This window comes from Arvicola amphibius, chromosome 6 (genome assembly GCF_903992535.2).
Source record: "Arvicola amphibius chromosome 6, mArvAmp1.2, whole genome shotgun sequence".
Lineage (NCBI taxonomy): Eukaryota > Metazoa > Chordata > Mammalia > Rodentia > Cricetidae > Arvicola > Arvicola amphibius.
Window position 1 is genome coordinate 71,579,016 of NC_052052.2, and position 21,659 is coordinate 71,600,674.

Consider the following 21,659-nt stretch of genomic DNA (forward strand, 5'->3'; position numbering starts at 1 on the left):
TGGGCTTTGAGGTCTTTTTCCAAAGCTTCACTCAGTGTAACAGTCAGCCAACTTCTGGTAGCCTCTGTCAAGATGTAGCAGCTCCAGTACCATTTCTGCCTGTATGATGCCATGCTCCCTGTCATGAGGATAACAGAATGAACCTCTGAAACTATAAGCGAGTATGTCGAATTTTATTGTGAATACATATGGACCTAGGTGTTGTTTAATTAAAATATTTTATGTTTGTTTAAAAAAATGTTTTCTTTTTAAGAGTTGCCAGGGTCATAGTGTCTCTGCACAGCAATAGTAACCTTAACTAAGACAAACATCTTTTAGTGCAATGCAACTCTTCAAATAGCAGTTTTTAAAATAAAATATTCTGGTGGTGGAGAAAGACTGCTCTGTAGTCACAAGAACTTGCTGCATTTTCAGAAGGCCTGAGTTCGGTTCCCATCACCCACACTGGGTGGCTCACAACCATCTGTAAGGAATCTGACTCCCCTTTCTGGCTTCCTCAAGCACCTACAATCAGGTGCACACACACACACACACACACACACACTCACATACATTAAATTATGTGAGTAATTAAATACATTTAATTTAAAGTCTTTAAAAAAAATCAAGCATTCTAACTCAATGCAATCAAAAAATATATTAACTTGATATTTATATACTGAAGAATGATGGGATAAGAAAATATTTAAAGTTATTGTTTTTTATAATAAAACCACTATCACTGTGTTTCTAAAGGAGTAGAAAACTTTGTCCAATAAAACTACTGGTATTCATAGCATACAATTTCAATTCTGAATTTCAGAATTTTCAATTCTGAAAAAAGGTATCTCAGGAAACATTTGTTGCCTATAGCACATGGTGGCTGCTAAAAAGCTTGTCTGCTTCTTTAAAACAGTATTATATTTCATATTGGGGAAATCATAATGTATAATTTCTCACCTTCCCTTTCTTCCATTCAGCCCCTCATGTATGTACCCCCAACTCAAACTTCTGACTTTTCTTTAAATAAAACTCAACTATATTGTACATGACATGAAATGTATTAAATATATTATATACTTAAATTGTATTATATATATGTAATCAAATATATTTCTCAGTCTATAATGTTATTTGTATGCATATTCTCTTATAGCTGATGATTTGTATTACATATGCACTTGGTATATTCTTTCATAGGAAGATTCTTCTGCTCTCAGCATTCCTCATCCGTCAGCAGCTCTTTATCTAGGGTTGAGTCCTCATGAGCCTTTCTCCCTCCATATTACTCTATCTAGAGTTGTCAACTTTGTTCATGTTTAGGCAGTCATGCTGGTGAGTTTATGATTATAGCTTCTAACTCTACTAGAAGACACAATGTCATTACAAACTTCCTCTTCTGGCTGTTACAACTTTTTTCTTTCTTCTGTAATGATTCTTGAGCCTTATTTAGGTGCAAGAGTATTGTTGTAGATGTTATCAGTTGGGACTGGGCTCCACAACTCTGTATTTTGATGTAGTTTTCTGTGATGATATCCATCTGTGCAAAAAGACGTTTCCCTGATGAGAGATGAGAACTATAGTTATCTATATAACATAAATACTTCGAATGTAGTTACATATTTTGCTTGTTTAGTAAAATGGTGATTGTAGCGTCTTCACATCCAAGATTTCATTAGCCACTGGTCAGGTTTCCAGTATCAGGCATGGCTTCCCTCTTGTTAAATGGACCTAACTAATTAGAGAGCTGTTGGTTACTGCCAAATTATATATGCCGCTACTGCACTGTTAGGGTATTGTGCCATGTTGGTCATTGTTGTAGCATATTTGGGTAGGAATTCTAGTTGCTTCCCTCCTTTGAAAGCTTGCTTGTCCTTGTGATTGTATACTTTATTCAGTGATTCTTCTTAACCCTCAAAGTATAGTTTGTCTGATGCTCTGAATAAAGTTGGATTTTTGCATGAGATTGAATCTAACTCAATTTTTGGCTCCACTCTCCCATGTTCACGAAGCCAGCTAGAGTGGTAAACATGCCCCTCCAAGCTCTTGAGAGAATGTGACATTTTAGAGAACTGAACAAACATTGAATTCTCAGAAACTTTGCAGTCAAGCAAGTCTTGCAAATAGCAGTGTATTGAAAATACCTTAGCATTACTTGTATCCTTGAGTTTGGGAGCTTGCTTATATCTTAACCCTTAGAAGACTATTTTATTTCAGATCTCTTTTACTGAAAAGCAAAAGGAACACCTAGTACCACAATACATCTCCTATTTCCTCCTACATAATTTTGTCCTGTGTCTCTAACTAGTAAGAATTTATAACATATTCTGAGAAGTCATGTGGTATTCATGTATTTTGTCTCAGCTTCTCTCTAGTTGGATGAAAAAGAAAAATTCAGCTGACAATGATCACATTGTCCTCATTTCAAGTACACAAAAAATTAAATATTGTGAAATATGCCAACCAGTTTTACTAAGCTCTTAACCACCAGAGAAAGGTCTTACAATTAGTGTTACAGTAGAATTTATAAACTGTTAGGAGTTTAACTGATTTTGTGCTACATGTACACACTGAACATGCAGTTAGTGTAATGTGTAAAACTTAAAATTATAATCGAGGTACCATACAATATGTCAAAAGCTTGGATATTCTGTCTAGAGACAGAGCTAATAACTGTTTATAAAGAACACAGTGAACAAAAGTGCAGTTCTCCATGGCAAGTCTGTGGCCAGGACTCTGCAAAGGCAATATACAGTTGTTCTTGGTTATAGAAATGAACATTACTTAAATGAGAGCATAGAGAACAGCTAAGTCTGAGATCACAAGACTCTGCACATTTTCTCCCTGTGGCAGCCAATCAGAAACCTTGCTGATAAGCAAATTATCTGTTATAGAATAAATGATGCTATTTAGATTAATTCCTCTTACTGGCTTACACAGGCCTACTTTTCTGGCCTATTGTGAAGTCAGTTTGATTTAAAAACTAAAAACAAAGAACTCAAGATTGGCAACCTCATAAAATTAAATATTATACTAGCAGAAAAGGTGGTGGGGCAGTCCTTGTGAAATTAGGTTGGTGGGCTTTCCCAAGAGTCACTCCAGAAAATGAACACTGCTATAGTTGTGCCTGGCACTGCTTGTTTGGTACTTTACTCTTCCCAGTAATAGGAGACATTGCACTCTTTGCCCTGAAATAGTTAAATTTTCCATCAATCTATGATTCTGGGATTTTTGTCCATGTAGACTTTTCACATAGGACTGAAAGGAACTTCATTTGGGCCTATCTGCTCTCCTGTGTTTATTGTTATTGTGAGACTATACCTGGCCTACCCTATTGAGAGTCACAGAAAGTAGCTGTGAATTAGGTCAAGACAAGTTCAGCACAGCCAACTTTAAGACCTATAAAGCAAACTAATTTGCAGCAGGCAAATGGAAATGTGTACTCATTTGTTATATGTACTTTTGGGGCATCCTTTCCCTGCCAGTCTTTCATTCATTTGTAAAATAAGGGGGTAACTTGAAACTCTCAATGTTCCTTCCAGTAATAACTAGGGGCCAATAAACTGGGTAACTAGTGATTCATAACTGAAAGGACTGAGATCATTAATGGTCTAAAAGTGAGGAGCACATCAGCTTGTATTGGGGATATGCTGATAATAATTTATCTTCAGTGATGCTTGTATGAAGGTGTTCAGCTATGAAAGAAGAGCCTGAAAAGCCTGTGCCACAAACTATTTTGAGAGTTCCTCAATAGCACGTGTTTTTCTCAGACTTTGAGTCTGAGATGGAGTTTTTCCCATAGCATAGACTGGACTTGAACTTAAATCATCCTGCCTCAGCCTGTTGTGTGATTTTCCTGGAAAGATGCAACAGACACACCTACCACACTCACTCACATCATGTACACACCTACCATACATACCTATTTATCCCAGAAAGAGAACTCACAACAGACTGATGTATACAACTTGGTGAACCAATGAGAATTTTTTTGAACCATTGCATTTTTATTGAAGTTTTTAAGGAATGAGTGAGGAGTTCCTTATGAGAGAGATATCTATCTCAAAAGCAGCCTTATAATCAAAAAGCTGAAACACTGGAGCTCTCTGCACAGTTTACAGGCAGACAATCCTGAGATGCTCTCCTTTGCATCTTGGTTGGTCAAAGTCTCCTTGCCAAGGATCTCTTTACCTATGAAGCTGATAAGGGACCTTTGAGAATAATCCCAGTTTCTGCTTTCCCAGACATATGGCTTTCTGTCTACCTTTGAAGTTTCATGAGCAGCACTTTCCCTCCTGGAGGGCATGTTTCAACTTAGAGGAAACAGACAACAGTCTCTCAAGGGTTGAGATCAGGTGTATGAAGCACCACACCTGCCCCTAAGCTCATTTATCTATTGGCTTAAACATGGACAAATAAGCCAAGACAGAAGACAGGACAGGAGAAAACATTTTAATTTTTAAATACTAGTACATTTCCAGGCTGTTTTGCAAAGAAAAATCATATTACATTAGTTCAAAACTATGCATTTAAGTATATTTATTTAAATTCTAAATTTTACAAACACATAATGAGAGAAATATATATGTTATAAATATCTATTCAGAACAGGAATTGTGAAGTGTTCAAAATATCATACTCAGATTTTTCCTCTGTAAATATATAAAATTCCCATAGACTTCATATGAATTCCTCTTCAAGAGCAAAAATTTTCCTCTTACAAAGGCCAACTCAGTTTTCAGACACAATCAAAAGTAATAATATAAAAAATGGAAACATTCTGTACATGGGAATACAGATAGCACATAGGTAAATCCCATTACCATTCATGCCATTTGTGTTTTAAAAATGTTTTATAAAAACTGCCACTGAAAACAAATGTGAGAGTCTTTTCCCTGACTGTGGAAAACACATAAATTATCACCCTCCCTCTTGGGTGATGAGGCTTCCACTAAAAGGAGAAGCCTCCATATATGTTCCCTGAGAAGGGACCTGAACCACAGAGAGGTAACCCCTCTTCTCTGGTATGAATTCTATCTAGTGGGCCATCCACTGTTATTTCCTTTCATTTAGGAATATTCTTTGGGGTCAAATATATGTCTGAGGGAGTGATCAGATACAGAATCAATGTCTTCCTTGTCGTTTGGCAACCAAAACTCTGGAAGCCTTATCTATTACTTATCTATTACCAGAGAAACACCCAGTCACCCATCTGAGTGCATACCCAAGAGTATCCCTCTGTCTTCCCTCTTCAGGTCTGAGCTGCGCTGAGCTCTCTCTGTTGCAGCAGTTTATCAACTACTGTCTCTTCTGACACTTCTTCTGGAAAGAACTCTTCAGGAAAGTACGATATACAGGGTCATCCACATACTCATTCTTAAGCCTGGAGCTCAGCACTCTTTGCCTCTTTCTCTCACCTTGGATTACATCTGTCCCATAAAACGTGTCTTCGAATCGCATGTCAGAGGCTGTGGACTAAATGCAAAAGTATATTATTACTGACTACAGAAACTCCGAACACAGATCTGGTTCTGTCATAGGGTAGAAGGAAACATACTCATAGATTTTTATTCTTGCTCAACAGCTCATTTTCATACAGTCCATATGGCATAGATTTATGACTCCATTTAGTCTTAATTTCTCTACCCTCAAGGTGCTTTCCCAAACAAAAACAAAATTAAAGTCTCATTTTGATTTGGCTGTAAATGAAAACTCCTAAAAGAAAGCTAGGTCTCTAGACACTAATGGACTGATTAGAATTTGAATAATAACTGTGGAGAGATTAGAACGCTGCAGGCCTAAAGGCCAATCACTCGTTGTAGCCTTTCAGAACAGGCACACCTTGCCCCTTGTGTTGAAAGTAACATCATGTAACTCACAGATTAAAACTTTAGGGAATCTATTAACTTAGCAGACCACTAGCTCCCACGAATCCAAAAGCTAACTATGCCATCAGATAGCATCTTGGACCTATAGGAAAGCTTCCCCCATCTTGTTATATACCTCTCTTATGTACCTATGTTATTTTAAACTTATAACTTTCTGTATTCTGAAAAACCATAAAACTTCATGAAGCTGGTTCCATGCTGTAATTTGGAATTTTAGTTATACTAAATCAATAGTCTGAGTCACGACCAAGCAAGGTTGCTCCAGAATAATCTGTAATTTCCTTTAGAATGGGAGTTGTAGGTTTTACATCGTTTTCTTAGTCTTAATTAATCTCTACTTGGCTTCTGCCCAAACATATTTTGGTGGGGAGGTCAACAGTCATTCTTAATTCTTTCTTTCTTCTTTCTCTTTCTTTCCTCTTTCTTTCTTTCTTTCTTTCTTTCTTTCTTTCTTTCTTTCTTTCTTTCTATCTTTCTTTCTTTCCTTCTTTCTTTCTTATTAAGATTTATTTATTGCACATACAGTATTCTGCATGCAGGCATGCTTGCATGCCAGAAGAGGATATCAGATCTCATTATAGATGGCTGTGAGCTACCATGTATGTGGTTGGCTGGGAATTGAACTCAGAACCTCTGGAAGAATATGCAGTGCTCTTAACCCCTGAGACAATCTCTCCAGCCCCTGAATTCTATTTCTTGTTCTTTTGTCCCCTCCCCACTTTCTTGAAGCTAGTGTGGGTAATCTTTGGTTTCTAATTCCTATAACAGTTTTCTGTTGCTTAGCTATTTCACTGGCCACCTGTTTGCTCATTTTTGATCTTCCAGGGTTGTACTGTCCTAACTATCTATTCACCTGGGGGCTCTGCGCTATAGTCTTTGCTTCAGCACCTGCACCTACTACAATACAAAGATGATGATTGTTTTCCTCACTGACTTAGATCTCTTGCATCAGGACCTACGAGAACCCTGCACAGTATGCACATCAGACTGACTGCTTCAGGTGCTCTCTAATATAGCCTGCATAAAATAGAACTCAAGGACTTCTTCCACCATCATTGCCCTTCTTAAATTTCCTAAATGCTAATACCATGCGCATCTGTCCTTAATTTAATGGTACTGTGGATTTCCTCTTATCCCTATCCAGTCAGGAGGTCTCTTCCATATATCTAAAGCAGTCATGATTCTGTATGCAGAATCTCCCATTTTTCCTTCTGAATCACTGCAATAAATACAGCAGTCCCAATCTATCTCCCATTAAACCACTAGAAAAAAGCTTTCTAAAAACACTCTAGTTAAATGATTACAGAGGGGTACACATACCTGTCTATAATCTTTTCATTTTTTACCTATCTTCAATACAATTTGCACATTCCCAAAGCCTGACTTTTATTTTTTTTTATTTTTTTTTTTTGGTTTATTTTTTTTTATATTTAAAAATTTCCATCTCCTTCCCTCCTCCTCCCCCCTCCCTCCCCTCCTTCTCCCCTTTCTCTCCCCTCCTTCTCCCCCTTCCCTCCCCTCCCCTCCACCCATACCTCCCCTCCCTCCCTCTCAAGGCCAAGGAGCCATCAGGGTTCCCCACTCTATGCTAAGACCAAGGTCCTCCCAACTCCCCCCAGGTCCAGGAAGGTGATCGACCATGCACAAAACTCAAGTCCAAATGGATTAAAGACCTCAATATTAATTTGAACACATTGAGATTGATAGAGGAGAAAGTGGGAAGTACTCTACAACAAATGGGCACAGGGAACCGTTTCCTATGCATAACCCCAGCTGCACAGACTTTAAGGGCAACATTGAATAAATGGGACCTCCTGAAGTTGAGCAGCTTCTGTAAAGCAAAGGACATTGTCACTAAGACACAAAGGCAGCCTACTGACTGGGAAAAGATCTTCACCAACCCTGCAACTGACAAAGGTCTGATCTCTAAAATATATAAGGAACTCAAGAGACTAGACAGTAAAAAGCCTGACTTTTATAACCTAACAAACTCTACTTCCTTCTCCGAGAAGATTAAAATTTACATTCTGAGCCTCATTTTACTGGCACTGGGTCTGGGATACTTTTTGTCTGGGATAGTTTTCCTTCCATAGAAGGGTCTCTGCTACAGGAAAGCTGGACGTTCCTGTGAACATGAATGCAGGGATAGGCAACATTCATCCCATCACGTGTTCCTTACAGTAAAGGATATTAGCAACTATAAATCAAATGTTGTATGTCCCAACACAAAGTAATAGGTGTGAAACTTACCTACTGCTTGGTAAGTGCTTAGTGAAAAGTATAGGTTATCGCTGAGATACTCAGGTAAAGACTAAACCTAGAGTCTATACTAAAACACCAGTTTTAGTTCCTGACTCAATACTGTTTTGCCATCTAGAATATGTTTTCCACTGGTTCAAGGCAGGCATATGACTTCTAATGATAGCAACACACATATCTTCAGTTGGTAACAAAGTAGACAGACTCTTAGGAGTTGAAAACCAAAAGGTCCATTGTGAAAAACAATGAAGAGAAAAACAACGGAGCACACATGAGAAAACCTGGACATTGGAAATGGTTCCGGTTGGCAGCTGTGTATATTTTCTGCCCACCAGCTTATGAAGCAGTTATACAGAGTGCCAGGCTATCTATAGGTTCAATACAAAGTACCACATTTCACTTGGGAAGGAAACTTAGAAGTTGTGAATTGGTTGTCTCTCTGTCATCAGGAGGAAACATTGTTTCAGTAACTCTTGGAAAGCACTTCCTCTTACTTATATTTCACTTTTATAAGTGTTAATGTAATCAAATGAGGAAATAAAACATCTACTGCCACTGTGCAGAAACAGCAGAAGTCAGCCTCTTAAACACAATAGTAAAGTCAATTTACAGGAGCTCTAGTTAATTATGCAATGGTTACCATGGTTACTTTATGAGACAATAAAAGGTAATGGGCTGTTTCTGAAGAGAGTAGAAACTAATCTAGCACTGTCATTAGTGGCTGGCTGACTCTCTTAAACATATCTCTCCAAGCCAGAAGAATTCGAGGGAGGCAAAGTCACTAAAAAGTAAACTCACAATAATAACGGCTGCTTATCAATCTTCGTCAAGCCAAAAATATTCTCTAACCATAAAATATCTCTGTCAATGAGCTTCCAATAAGATTTGACTCCCCAGGTGGAAAAGTATATCAGTCGAAGGGGAGAGAGCCTATTGTTCTTTTTTTAAATTAAAATGTTCTCAGAGTGTGCAGGTCTCCCATGGGGTAAACAGCAGTACTGACAATGTTTCTTCTTTTAACCTGAATTTTTAAAGTCCTTCCTCTGGAAGTGCTGCTGAGAGGGAACTCACCTGCTTTGGGTTCCCTATCATCAGGATCTCACCCAACAAAAGACGAGAATACTCAATTTCCCACTTACAAAAGCCCTTGGTTTTCCAAAATAACTAACTAACTTATCACAACTCTGTCATTGTACTGTAAGAGGACATAATCATAAGAATGGATGAAAGAGAGTTAAATTTACTCAGAAAATTAACTTCTCTATTACAATTTATCATTTCAGGAAGGCTATAAATAAGATTCTAAATGAGTAAAATAGACTTTATTTTGGACTATAATACAATAGTATTATAAAATACTATTATACCTACAGTATTATAAAATACATATTAAAATCAGATTTTAAGCCATCCATGTTTACTTATTTAGTGACATGCACTGAACTTGAAAGTATACACACATATATATGTGTATTTCTTATACCTCTTTTAGTTTTTCAACTACTAATATTCTGGCTTTGCTATGTTGCTATGAAAGTGAGAACTTAGAAAGAAGCATCACTGAGCGTGGGACACAAAACTTCAATAATATATGATAAGGTTACTAGACACCATTTGCTAACGCTGACTCCCTTAAATCTACTGCTGAATACTTCTTTTTAACATAGTTTCCACTAAGAGTGAATACCTTCATATTTGTTTGTCCCCAGAGGGACAAAGAACAAGTTTAATAACCATAATTGTGTGTCAATAAATTTTAACACAAAGAACTGTTTGTTTCTTAGATTGATTTCATTAGAAGAAAAGTAAGCCATGTGCGCACTGGTTTTCCTCTTTCTGTCTAAGCGGAGACTTGCGTTCAACAGGGTACAACAAGGGAAGAGTTACTTAGGCTTTCTTCAAAATTAATCAAAAGCCCAAAGTTGATTTCTTCTGGAACTGGGAAAGCATAGAGAGGATGGGGGCTTCATTGGGGTCCCGAAGTAGCAATTGTCATTGGCACTTACAAAGCGAGCCTTTACCCTCTTGGGTAACTCTTCATCTAAAGTGTATATGTCTTCTCTCTTCATTGCTATCTGGGATCCATCTTCAAATTCAACCTAAAGAAACATAAGGCATTGTGTTATTTAGTAAAACCAAGAGTACTGACCTTTTCTCAGGAGTTCCTATTAAATATGAAAAATAAAAGGAGTAAAGGACTGTAACAGAGCAAATATAGAACCAGCCAAAGTCAGGGAAGTTGGAAGAGCTTATCCAACTAATGTTGAAGAGGAAAGACTTGAAATATGAGCTATGAAATCTATCATCCCCAAAACTAAACAAGAAAAAAATGAGGGCTGATCAGATGATTTCTAAGAAATAAAAATTAAACCAAACTAAACCAGACCAAAAACCTCCTCGTAATCATCTAGTCAGCAAAAGGGCTAGTGAATAGACTGCCTCATAACAAATAAAAATGCTCAATAATTAAGAAAATTGTTCAATTTTCTGAGGTATGAAGGAAGCACAAATTCAAATCACTCTGAGATTCTTGTTCAATTGGAATGGTTATTAGCAGCAAACAAACAAAAATCAGAAGTGCTGGTGAGGATATGGTGAATGTAAAGCCCTTATACTCTGCAGGTAGAACTCTAAACTGCTACAGCTACTTTGAAAAGCAGTATAGAGGTTCTTTCCAAATCTAAAAACAGAACTATCATATGATCTATCATACCATTCCTGAGTGCATCTCTTTGAAAGACTAAGTCAACATTCCACAGAGATACTTGCACATCCATGTTTGTGTACTATTCAAAATAGTGAGGAAATGGAACCACATTAGATATACAGCAGTAAACAAAGAAAAAGGGGTAAGCACATAAAAGGAATTTATTCATTATAAACAAAGTAAAATTATGTCATTTCTAGGAGAATGGGTGAAACTAGACATTATTGTATTAAACGAAGAAACCCAGACTCAGGAAGACAAGTATTAAATAGCTAAGATTTAAATATATTTTTGTTTGGTGTGTGTGTGTGTGTGTATGTGTGTGTGTTGATAAAGCTGAAAGGGAACTATAAGAGATAAAGAGGATATCTTAAAGGAATGGAAGAATGGGGGAGAAAGGGCAAAAAAATACATAAGATATAAGATTAGAAAGGGGTTCTTTGGGGGATGTAGAAAGCAGAAAACAGGGATGGGGAGCAAGTAAGAACAAAATGGCATATTTCCATAAAGTGGCAAAATGAATCCATTACTTTGCATGCTAACTTTAAAAAGTAGTTTTAGTTTCAGGAGGTCCCATTTATTAACTGTTTCTCTCAGTGTCTGTGCTACTTGTGTTATATTTAGAAAGTAATCTCCTGTGCCAGTGCGTTCAAGTGTACTTCCCACTTTCTCTTCTATAAGTTCAGTGTGGCTGGCTTTATGTTGAGGTCTTTGATCCATTTGGACTTGAGTTTTGTGCATGGTGATAGATATGGGTCTATTTTCATTCTTCTACATGTTGATATCCAGTTATGCCAGCACCATTTGTTAAATATGCTTTCTTTTTTCCATTTGATACTTTTTGCTTCTTTGTCAAAAATCAGGTGTTTGAATTAATATCTGGGACTTCTATTTAGTTCCATTAGCCCTCCTGTCTGTTCTTATGACAATACCAGTATGCTTTTAGTACTGTAGCTCTGTAGTAGAGTTTGAAGTCAGGGATTGTGATGCCTCCAAATTCTTTTATTGTACAGGAATGTTTTGGCTATCCTGTTTTTTTTTTCTTGCTTTTCTATATGAAGTTGAGTACTATTCTTTCAAAGTCTGTGAAGAATTTTGCTGGGATTTTGATGGGCATTGCATTGAATCTGTAGATTGCTTTTGGTAAGATTGCTATATTTTACTATGTTAATTCTGCTTACCCAAGAGCATGGGAGATCTTTCCACTTTCTGTTGTCTTCTTCAATTTCTTTCTTTAAAGATTTAAAGTTCTTGTCATACAAGTCTTCCACTAGCTTCATCGATTTACCTACATTTTTGGGGGGGAAGGGGGCTCTCGGTGATCTGTCTTTCGGTGAGAGTGGGATACTAAAGTCATCCATATCACTTGTTGGATTCACATGTGATTTCAGCTATATACTGTTTCTTTTAGGAACTTGGATACTCTTGGTTGGTGCTTAGAATTGCAATATCTTCTTGGTGGATTATTCATTCCCGTGATAAGTATATAATGTGTTTTGTCCATCTCTTTAGTTTTTATCTTAGGTCCTTAAGGTTTTATATGTTTGATATCTTGACTTCAGGACATGAGGATCTCTCTGGTTATTTGTTCTGGGAGTTCTAAGTGGATGGGCATTTCTCAAGCTTTAGTAAATTTGGTGCTATGATTCAAAGAATGAGTATGTCCAATTTTTATCACAGTTCCTTCTGCTTCTCTGGAGATTATTAGGTTTGGCACTCTGAACATATGCTAGAATTCTTGGATGTCAGGATAATGTTCTTTTCTAGAACCAAGAAAATGTTTGTTTTTTTTTTTTTATTTAACAGAAGTCTGGATGTCATCTCACTTTGTCCTTTATCTTGATAGTCATTCTTTTGCTTGGTTTTGCATGTCAATCATATCTATTATATTTTATATTTGATCAGCACACTCTTTTCTTGCATTGTTGTGGGAGAATTGTCTGCATTCTGTCAATCATGTATTTTAATAAAACACTGATTGGGCAGGCAGGAAATATAGGCAGGCCAACCAGACAGGAAGTAGAAGGCGGGGTGATGAGAACAGAAGAATGCTGGAAAGGAGGAAGCCCATTCCCCCAGTCCAGCCCAGAACACCAAAGAGGCAACATGTGACCTGCCCTGCTGAGAAAGATACCGAGCCCCGTGGCTAACATAGATAAGAATAATGGGTTAATATAAGTTACAAGAGCTAATAAGAAGCCTGAGCTAATGGGCCAATCAGTTTTATAACTTATGGAGACCTCTGTGTGATTTTCTTTGGGGCTTGCCAGCTGTGGGGTACTGGCAGGAAGAAACCCCAACAAGCTGGCCCCCTCATGTTACATTGCATTTCTTTTTAACTTTTTTCCCTTGAACTTTTCTTCCCAATTGCACACCTTTTTCCACTTTTGAGTTTCTTATCTAGGTCCTGAATTGGTTTTCTTAAGTTTTCTACATGGTCATTTATCCTTTTAAAAAGCAGGACACTGAGCTGGATAGTGGTGGCACACACCATCTCAGCACTTGGGAGAAAGAGGCAGGCAGATTTCTACGAGTTTGAGAGCAACCTGGTCTACAAAGCAAGTTCCAGTACATACAGAGTGGTTACACAGAGAAACCCATCTTGAAAAACCAAAAAGTAGGATCCTGAAATCTTTTCTAGCATTTCAGCTATCTCATTATCTATGTTATACACAGGTGCACATACAGACATATATACTCAGAAACACAAGGTCACAAATAAACACACAGATATATAGACATACATATAATCACAAAGATATACACAGGCTGGCTTTGAACTCACAGAGATCATTCACCTGCCTCTGCCTCCCAAGTGCTGGGATTAAAGGCATGTACCACCAAACCTGATTACATGTGTAGTCCAGGCTGGCCTCGAACTCTTGTTCCTTTCTGCTTCCACCTCCTTCAGCAAATCCTACTGGCATGAGCTGATATCCAGCTGGACGGTGGTGGTGCACACCTTTAATCACAGCACTTGGGAGGGAGAGGTAGGGAGATAGGCAGATCTCTGTGAGTCTGAGGACAGCCTGGTCTACAGAGCAAGCTCCAGGACAGGCTCCAAAGCTATGGAGAGAAATCCAGTCTCAAATAGAAAAAAAGAAAAAAAAAAGATTTATACACAGGCACACACAGAAATACTCACACAAATATACACAGAGATTAAATACACACACATACACATCCACACAAACACCCACAAATATACACATAAATACATACATTCACATATACACACAAAGATTTAGCATATTTTGCACTGTGTTCCAGGTATATCTTTCTATACATTTTATTGAATGTCTTTCTTATTCAATGGTAAAGGTGAAAGATAGAAAGTACAAAGTGATCTCAAAGATCCACTTGGCTTAATGAGGAATTTTATACTACTTGTAGTTAAATAGATAACTTTAATACCAGCTTTAACTTTCTTTGAGTATATATATATATATATATATATATCCACAGTTTTATATTGCTGGACTAACACACAGATTACTAATTCAGCTGGATTTTAAAATGTGATAATTTTCTGTAGCAACCAGTTTTGTTACAGAGCTTCAATATTGCTCTTATGAAATGTGACATTTTGTTTTGATTTATTAATTAGCTTTTCTATAGAAATCTCCTGTATTTTCCAACCCAGATGTGAGGTTTACTTAATTGTGAACAGTATGATACACTTAAGCCATTGCTGAGAGCTTTAGGTGGCAATGGCTTTACCAGAGGCCACTAAGGATACACAGCAAATGACAATTGATATCCATAAGGTCAACCCACCAGATGAACAACTACATCATGGAGAGAATCTTGGGAAACAAAGCTTACAAGACCATTGCCTATGCATAACTTTGTTTCTGTAACTTTTCGCATGTGGCACTATAAACAGCTATGGGTATTTTCCCCACTGCTAGTATGTTTATCTCATGAAAAAATTCTATCTACCGGGTGTAGGGGAGTGAGAGTGTTACAGCTGTGGAGCAGCAAAGATATCCTGACTTATGGGGAAGCCAGGCTACCTAGAGTGGCAATAGGACAGCTCTGGAGGCTGGAGCCAGAATAGGACAGCTCTACCCTGGAGGCAAGGTGTCCTGACTTCTTGGGAAGCCAGGCTACCTGAAGCTAGGGTGTGGAGGGGGATGGTCTTTCCATAGGATATAGCAATCTTGCTCTTCTCCTGGAGAGTTGCTATAGCTGAGCCCTTCTCTGTTCCCTTAAGGGCTTCTTCTCTGGTCCAATACATTACTTCTTTGCTAACACTCTGCTAAAGGGCAAGCTCCTGCAGAAATGTAGCAATCTCCTCTGGCTCTGGAAAAAGTTATTATTTTCCTGCTCAGCCTCACTTAGGGAGCATGTCAGGCAAGGTTTTTCTTTCACTGGCTCTGATTCTAGGGACAAAATATGTATCTTTGGCACTGGTTTCAGAGTCAGGGCATGTTTTTTGGTCCTGAGTTCAGGGCTAAATAAAGGTGTTTCTTTCCCTAGCTCTCAGATCCAGGGTGTGTTTCTTTCAATGGCTCTGGGTTCAAAGTCAGGGTGCTCAGTGATTGGCTGGTTTCCTGCTCCAATTGGCCCTTTAACCATACACTGCGCATACATATGGCTGTGGATGATTTCTGCCTAACTGTATAATCCTGAAGAATAGAAATAATACTAGGGTATTTTTCATTACTCAGACAGACATAAGAAAGTAACAGAATTCTCAGGCACAAAGACAGATAATTTTAGACTTCATGACAAATTCAAAGTAAACTGGTTGCTCCTGGAGATGAATACATAAGGACACATTCCCAGGTGTTTATTGCTGATTCAACGTTAATCATGAAGCAATGGACTTTCTGCACATACTCCTATCCTCAAGGTTCGGTCAACCAACTGTTTATTGTTTAAGTCCTGAATGTCAATGTCACTTTCTGTCTGGGAACCCTGACCACTCAGAGCTATGTGCTTAGTTTACGCACACACCCAGTCAGCGTGAATTCCCTAGCCTGAGAGAAACTGTGTGATCGGTTTGGAAGTTACTTATTTACTCCAGAAATGCTGTGTGACCCTGAAAATGTGACTCATATTGTACAGAGGCTTTGCTGTAGAGCGAGAAATAGGAGAGAAATGTGAGAAGTGTGCATGTGTGTGCATGCCCCTACGCTGAGAGGGAGACACAGCTGAACGTGCAAAAGGAGAAGCATGAGAGGTGGAGAGAGAAGTGTTTTGTAGCTGTGCTCTATCTCCTGGTGCCCTGCGTGTTGCATTGTACTCCTCTATTTATGCCCTTGCCCCTAATCAGTTTGTTAACCTTCTTCTATACTCAAACTGGTATCTTATTATTCTTAAGCTGCACTTCAACATATCGGGTTTGAATCTTGTGGTTCTGCCACCCTGTTTTTACTTTACCATTTACATGAGAATATTGATTTGTGACACGGTGTTACTGAAATCTGTTGCTTCTACAAATGTGCAATTTTAAAGTTCTCTGAGGAATATGAATGCACTTGTGCTACCCTAACCATGTTGTTTTTCTTTTGTGAGTATAACTCATCTTTATTTTTGGTAAGATTAGAATAATTCCAGTTTCACTTTTCCTAAACTACTGTTTTTTTAAATTTGAGTAAATGACAACTGGAAACTCCTTGGGACATCTGTGCCAATTGTCCAAGACTTTTGGTTTATCTAAGATGCCCAGATTAGGCTTCTCTACCCAAAGAAATCAGGTCACAAGGTACTAGTTGGATAGTCAACATAGAGTAACACAAAATCAATGTAAAACAAATATGAACTAATATGTAATATTGTTTCAACTTGGCAAATGAATGTTACATCTTATTTTATTTTTATCTAAATTGTTTTAAAATCTCTGCAGTGTTGGAGATCAGATCCAGTGCCTGCATATACAAGGCAAGTCCTCTACTGTTGAGGCTAAACACCCCCAGCTCCATGTTCTGGCTTAAGGCAAGATAAACCAACACTAAGAATGAAAACACAAGCAAACAGCCATTATCTAGTAGTTGAACCAGACCAAATGTTAGGTTTTCTCACTGTCCAAACAGGCAGTCCAAGTTGAAACCTGGACTGTTAGAAATTCAAGTTCTATGGTAATATGCCAGATAATCAGTGTGGCTATAGGACAAGGCCAGTGCAGGCACCCTTTCCTCTGCTGCCCAAGGAACAAGCTGGAGACATCTCCTTGGACACCTGAGAACCCCTCTAGCATCAAGTCTCTTGCCAACCCTAAAATGGCTCCCGTAATTAAGATATATACTTCCCTGCTCCCACATCCACCCCACCTCCATCCCAACCATCCTATTCCCTCAAGCTCTCCCTATCCTCTCCTTCTTCCTTCTCTTCCCCCCATTTCCCCTTATCCTCACCTCATCCCCACCCCTGTGCTCCCAACCCCTGCCAGGCAATTTTGTCAATTTCCGATACCCAGGATAATAACAATATATTTTGCTTTGGCTTCACCTTCTTATTTAGCTTCTCTAGGATCACGAATTATAGGCTCTATGTCCTTTATTTATGGCTAGAATCCACTTATGAGTGAGTACATACCATATTCCTCTTTTTGGGTCTGGGTTGCCTCACTCAGTAAAGTGTTTTCTATTTCCATCCATTTGCATACAAAATTCAAGATGTCATTGTTTTTTGCCGTTGAGTAGAACTCTAAAGTGTATATGTGCCACACCTTCTTTATCCATTCTTCTATTGAGGAGCACCTAGGTTGTTTCCAGGATCTGGCTATTACAAATAATGCTGCTATGAACATAGTTGAGCAAATGCTTTTGTAGTATGATTGGGCATCTCTTGGGTATATTCCCAAGAGTGGAATTGCTGGGTCCTGGGGTAAGTTGATTCCGAATTTCCTGAGAAACTGCCACACTGATTTCCAAAGTGGTTGTACAAGTTTGCATTCCCACCAACAATGGATGAGTGTTCCCATTACTCCACATCCTCTCCAGCATAGGTTATCATTAGTTTTTTTTTTTTTTTTTTTTTTTTGATATTAGCCATCCTGACAGGTGTAAGATGGTATCTTAGAGTTGTTTTGATTTGCATTTCCCTAATCGCTAAGTAGGTTGAACATGACCTTAAGTGTCTTTTGGCCATTTGAACTTATTCTGTTGAGAATTCTCTGTTCAGTTCAATGCCCCATTTTTTAATTGGGTTAATTAGCATTTTACAGTCTAGTTTCTTGAGTTCTTTACATATTTAGGAGATCAGACCTTTGTCTGATGTGGGGTTGGTGAAGATGTTCTCCCAGTCAGTAGGTTGCCTTTTTGTCTTAATGACAGTGTCCTTTGCTTGACAGAAGCTGCTCAGTTTCAGGAGGTCCCATTTATTCAATGTTGATCTTATTGTCTATCCTACTGGGGTTCTACGTAGGAAGTGGTCTCCAGTGCCCATGTGTTGTAGACTACTTCCCACTTTCTCTTCTATCAGATTCAGTGTGGTCAGATTAATATTGAGGTCTTTAATCCATTTGGACTTGAGTTTTGTGCATGGTGATGTAGTAGAAATGGATCTACTTTCATTCTTCTACAGGTTGACATCCAGTTATGCCAGCACCATTTGTTAAAGATGCTTTCTTTCTTCCATTGTATAATTTTAGCTCCTTTGTCAAAAATCAGGTGTTCATAGGTTTGTGGATTAATATCTGGGTCTTCGGTTCGATTCCATTGGTCAACATCCCTGTTTTTGTGCCAATACCAAGCAAGCTGTTTTCATTACTGTAGCTGTGTAACAGAGATTGAAGTCAGGGATGGTAATGCCTCCGGAAGCACTTTTAATGTATAGGATTGTTTTGGCTATCCTGGGTTTTTTGTTTTTCCATATAAAGTTGATTACTGTTCTCTTAAGGTCTGTGAAGGATTTTGTTGGGATTTTGATGGGGATTGCATTGAATCTACAGATTGCTTTTGGTAGAATTGCCATTTTTACTATATTGATCCTCCCAATCCAAGACCAAGGGAGATCCTTCCATGTTCTGGTATCCTCTTCAATTTCTTTCATCAAAGACTTAAAGTTCTTGTCAAATAGATCTTTAATTTCCTTGGTTAGAGTTACCCCAAGATACTTTATACTATTTGTGGCTATCGTGAAAGGTGATGTTTCTCTGATTTTTCTCTCTGCTTCTTTATCCTTTGTGTATAGGAGGGCAACTGATTTTTTTGGAGTTGATCTTGTATCCTGCCACATTGCTAAAGGTGTTTATCAGCTGTAGGAGTTCTTTGGTAGAGTTATTGGGGTCACTTATGTACACTATCATGTCATCTGCAAATAACGAAAGTTTGACTTCTTCCTTTCCAATTTGAATCCCCGTGATCTCCTTATGCTGTCTTATTGCTATTGCTAGAACTTCAAGCACTATATTGAAGAGGTATGGAAAGAGTGGAGAGCCTTGTCATGTTCCTGATTTTAGTGGGATGGTTTTGAGTTTCTCTCCATTTAATTTAATGTTAGCTGTCGGCTTGCTGTATATTGCTTTTATTGTATTTAGGAATGAAACTTGTATCCCTAATCTCTCCAAGACCTTTATTATAAAGGGGTGTTGAATTTTGTCAAATGCTTTTTCAGCATCTAATGAAATGATCATATAGTTCTTTTCCTTCATCTGGTGATGGATGGAGTTAGAGACAGAGACCCACATTGGAGCACTGGACTGAGCTCCCAAGGTCCTAATGAGGAGCAGAAGGAGGGAGAACCTGAGCAAGTAAGTCAGGACCGTGAGGGGTACTTTCACCCACTGAGACGGTGGGACATATCTAATGGAGATCACCAAGGCCAGTTGGAATGGGACTGATGGAGCATGTGTTCAAACTGGACTCTTTGAATGTGGATGATGGTGGAGGCTGACTGAGAGGCACTGGGCTTTGATTCTACTGCATGGACGGGCTCTGTGGGAGCCTTGTCAGTTTGGATGCTCACCTTCCTGGACCTGGAGAAGGTTGGGAGGACCTTGGACTTCCCATAGTGTAGGGAACCCTGACTGCTCTTTGGCCTGGAGAGGGAGGGAGTGGGGGTGTGGGTGGAGAAGACGGGAGGGAAGTGGAAGGGGGGAGGAGATAGAAATTCTTAATAAAAAAATTAAAAATAAAATAACAACAACAACAACAAAAAAAGAAATTCAAATTTTGTCTTCCATAAAATGCACTAAAACTTGTGTGGCTTTTTATGCACAGCACACTCATGTTATCACTTTCTGGTATCTACTGTCCATCTTACCAAGAACCACAGAGAAAGTAGCACCCACCTGATACATATAGGCAACATTTGATCCAAGATACTTTGCCCCATAGAGTTTGCCATCAGGCCACTTGACTTGGATGACTTCTCCCTCAGCAGGAGGACCCAGCTTCACACAGTTTCTGCTCTGTGGAATTAATGGAAAGATGTTTTAAGGCAAGTGTCTACTTGAATGCATTTAGATCTTAGCAAATGATGAACTGTGACAATTGAAAGGAGTAACTGCCTCTCTGTTTTACAGATTCTATCTTGTTTGGGTGTTCAGGTAAGAGATATGAAGCAAAGGAACACTTAAAGATTTAATTTACACCATAAAGTTGCAAAAGAGTTTCATAAGAAAAGCAGAAATAAAACACTAACACTTCATATTTGCTATTTGACAATGAGTTATCCAAGCAGAAGCCCAAATAATACAAAGTATTTTAGTTGAGGAAGAGAACTGCTAATGATTTATAACATCTAATATTTCTGTAGCATTTTACAATTAACAAAGTGTTTTAGCACAGATACAATTTGATCTTTGTAATTACTCTTTGAAGCAGAGAGATTTTTTAAAGGAATATTTTGATACAGTGTATATTTTTTGTTAAATCATATTCACCCTCTTTCTCAAACCTTTCTGCATGCATTCCCAACTCCCTACTTGTCCAAAGAAGAGATTTAACTCTTTCTTTTATTCCCATGGAATCAAAATTTTATTGCCCAATTTGTGTTGGGTGTGGAGAATGCCCTAGAGTGTGGTTGATCTATCAGTAGTAACATCAGTAAAAAAAAAATCTATATCAAATGCCAATAGATACTCAGAGGCTGGTAGGACTACATGCCTACCTCCTTTAACCCAAGATTAGACCACATGAAGTGACAGATTATTATCTCTATTTTACAGACAATAAAACTGAGCGTTTAAGGAGCTTCTATGTCATATGAATGAAGCTGAACGTCAGGTATGTTTTGAAAATACTCAGGGTGAAGGACCTTAAATCAATAAGATTGATTCAGGCAACAGAGGAAAGGCAAGGGATAGAGGAAACATGGCAGGTAGAGCAGACGGGATATGTCCTGCTTCAGTTGCCTCAAAAGAATTGTGTTTGTTCCCAAATATAAATGCTCCTCTGCTACATCCCACTAAGTGAGCAGGTCACTGCTTCCACAGATGTTCCTAGTGGCCCCACAAACAGTATTAAAATTTTTCTCTTTTGGTGTTTTGTTCCATGACCTTTCCCCCACCCCACAAAACAATTAAGAGTAAACTCCCCAGAGTTGCCTTCAGAAACATACTTCACCATTAATGGTTGACAGCACTTTAGAGTAAAAGCATGAAAAAAGGTATTCTAAACAATTGAACTAAGAAACAACTAGGTAAAGTTATTTAATATCCAACAAAACAGACTTCAAACAAAAACTAGTCAGAAGACATAAGCAGAAATATTTCTTTCTCAGTAAAGAAAAAAAAATACAGCAACAGGATAGCAATATATATTCTACCAAACTGGAAAACCTTAAAGGAATAAATGGATTTCTACATATATATGTCCTATCAAACTTATTCAAGATAAAATGAACAACTTAAATTGACCCATAACTTCCAATGA

At 38.2% G+C, this 21,659-nt stretch overlaps 1 protein-coding gene across 2 annotated transcripts in view; it reads right to left on the minus strand.

Annotated features, from left to right (window-relative positions):
* Positions 1–4,410: 4,410 nt before the first annotated feature.
* Positions 4,411–21,659, minus strand: part of Kdm4c (lysine demethylase 4C) — a 191,437-nt gene continuing 174,188 nt past the window's right edge. For both annotated transcript variants that reach the window (XM_038332920.2, XM_038332922.1), the window contains exons 20-22: positions 20,075–20,194; positions 10,133–10,225; positions 4,411–5,454 (exon numbers count right to left, since the gene is read on the minus strand). In XM_038332920.2, the coding sequence (XP_038188848.1) occupies positions 5,278–5,454; positions 10,133–10,225; positions 20,075–20,194 (390 nt within the window). In that variant the 3' untranslated portion in view covers positions 4,411–5,277. The remainder of the gene's footprint in view (positions 5,455–10,132; positions 10,226–20,074; positions 20,195–21,659) is intronic.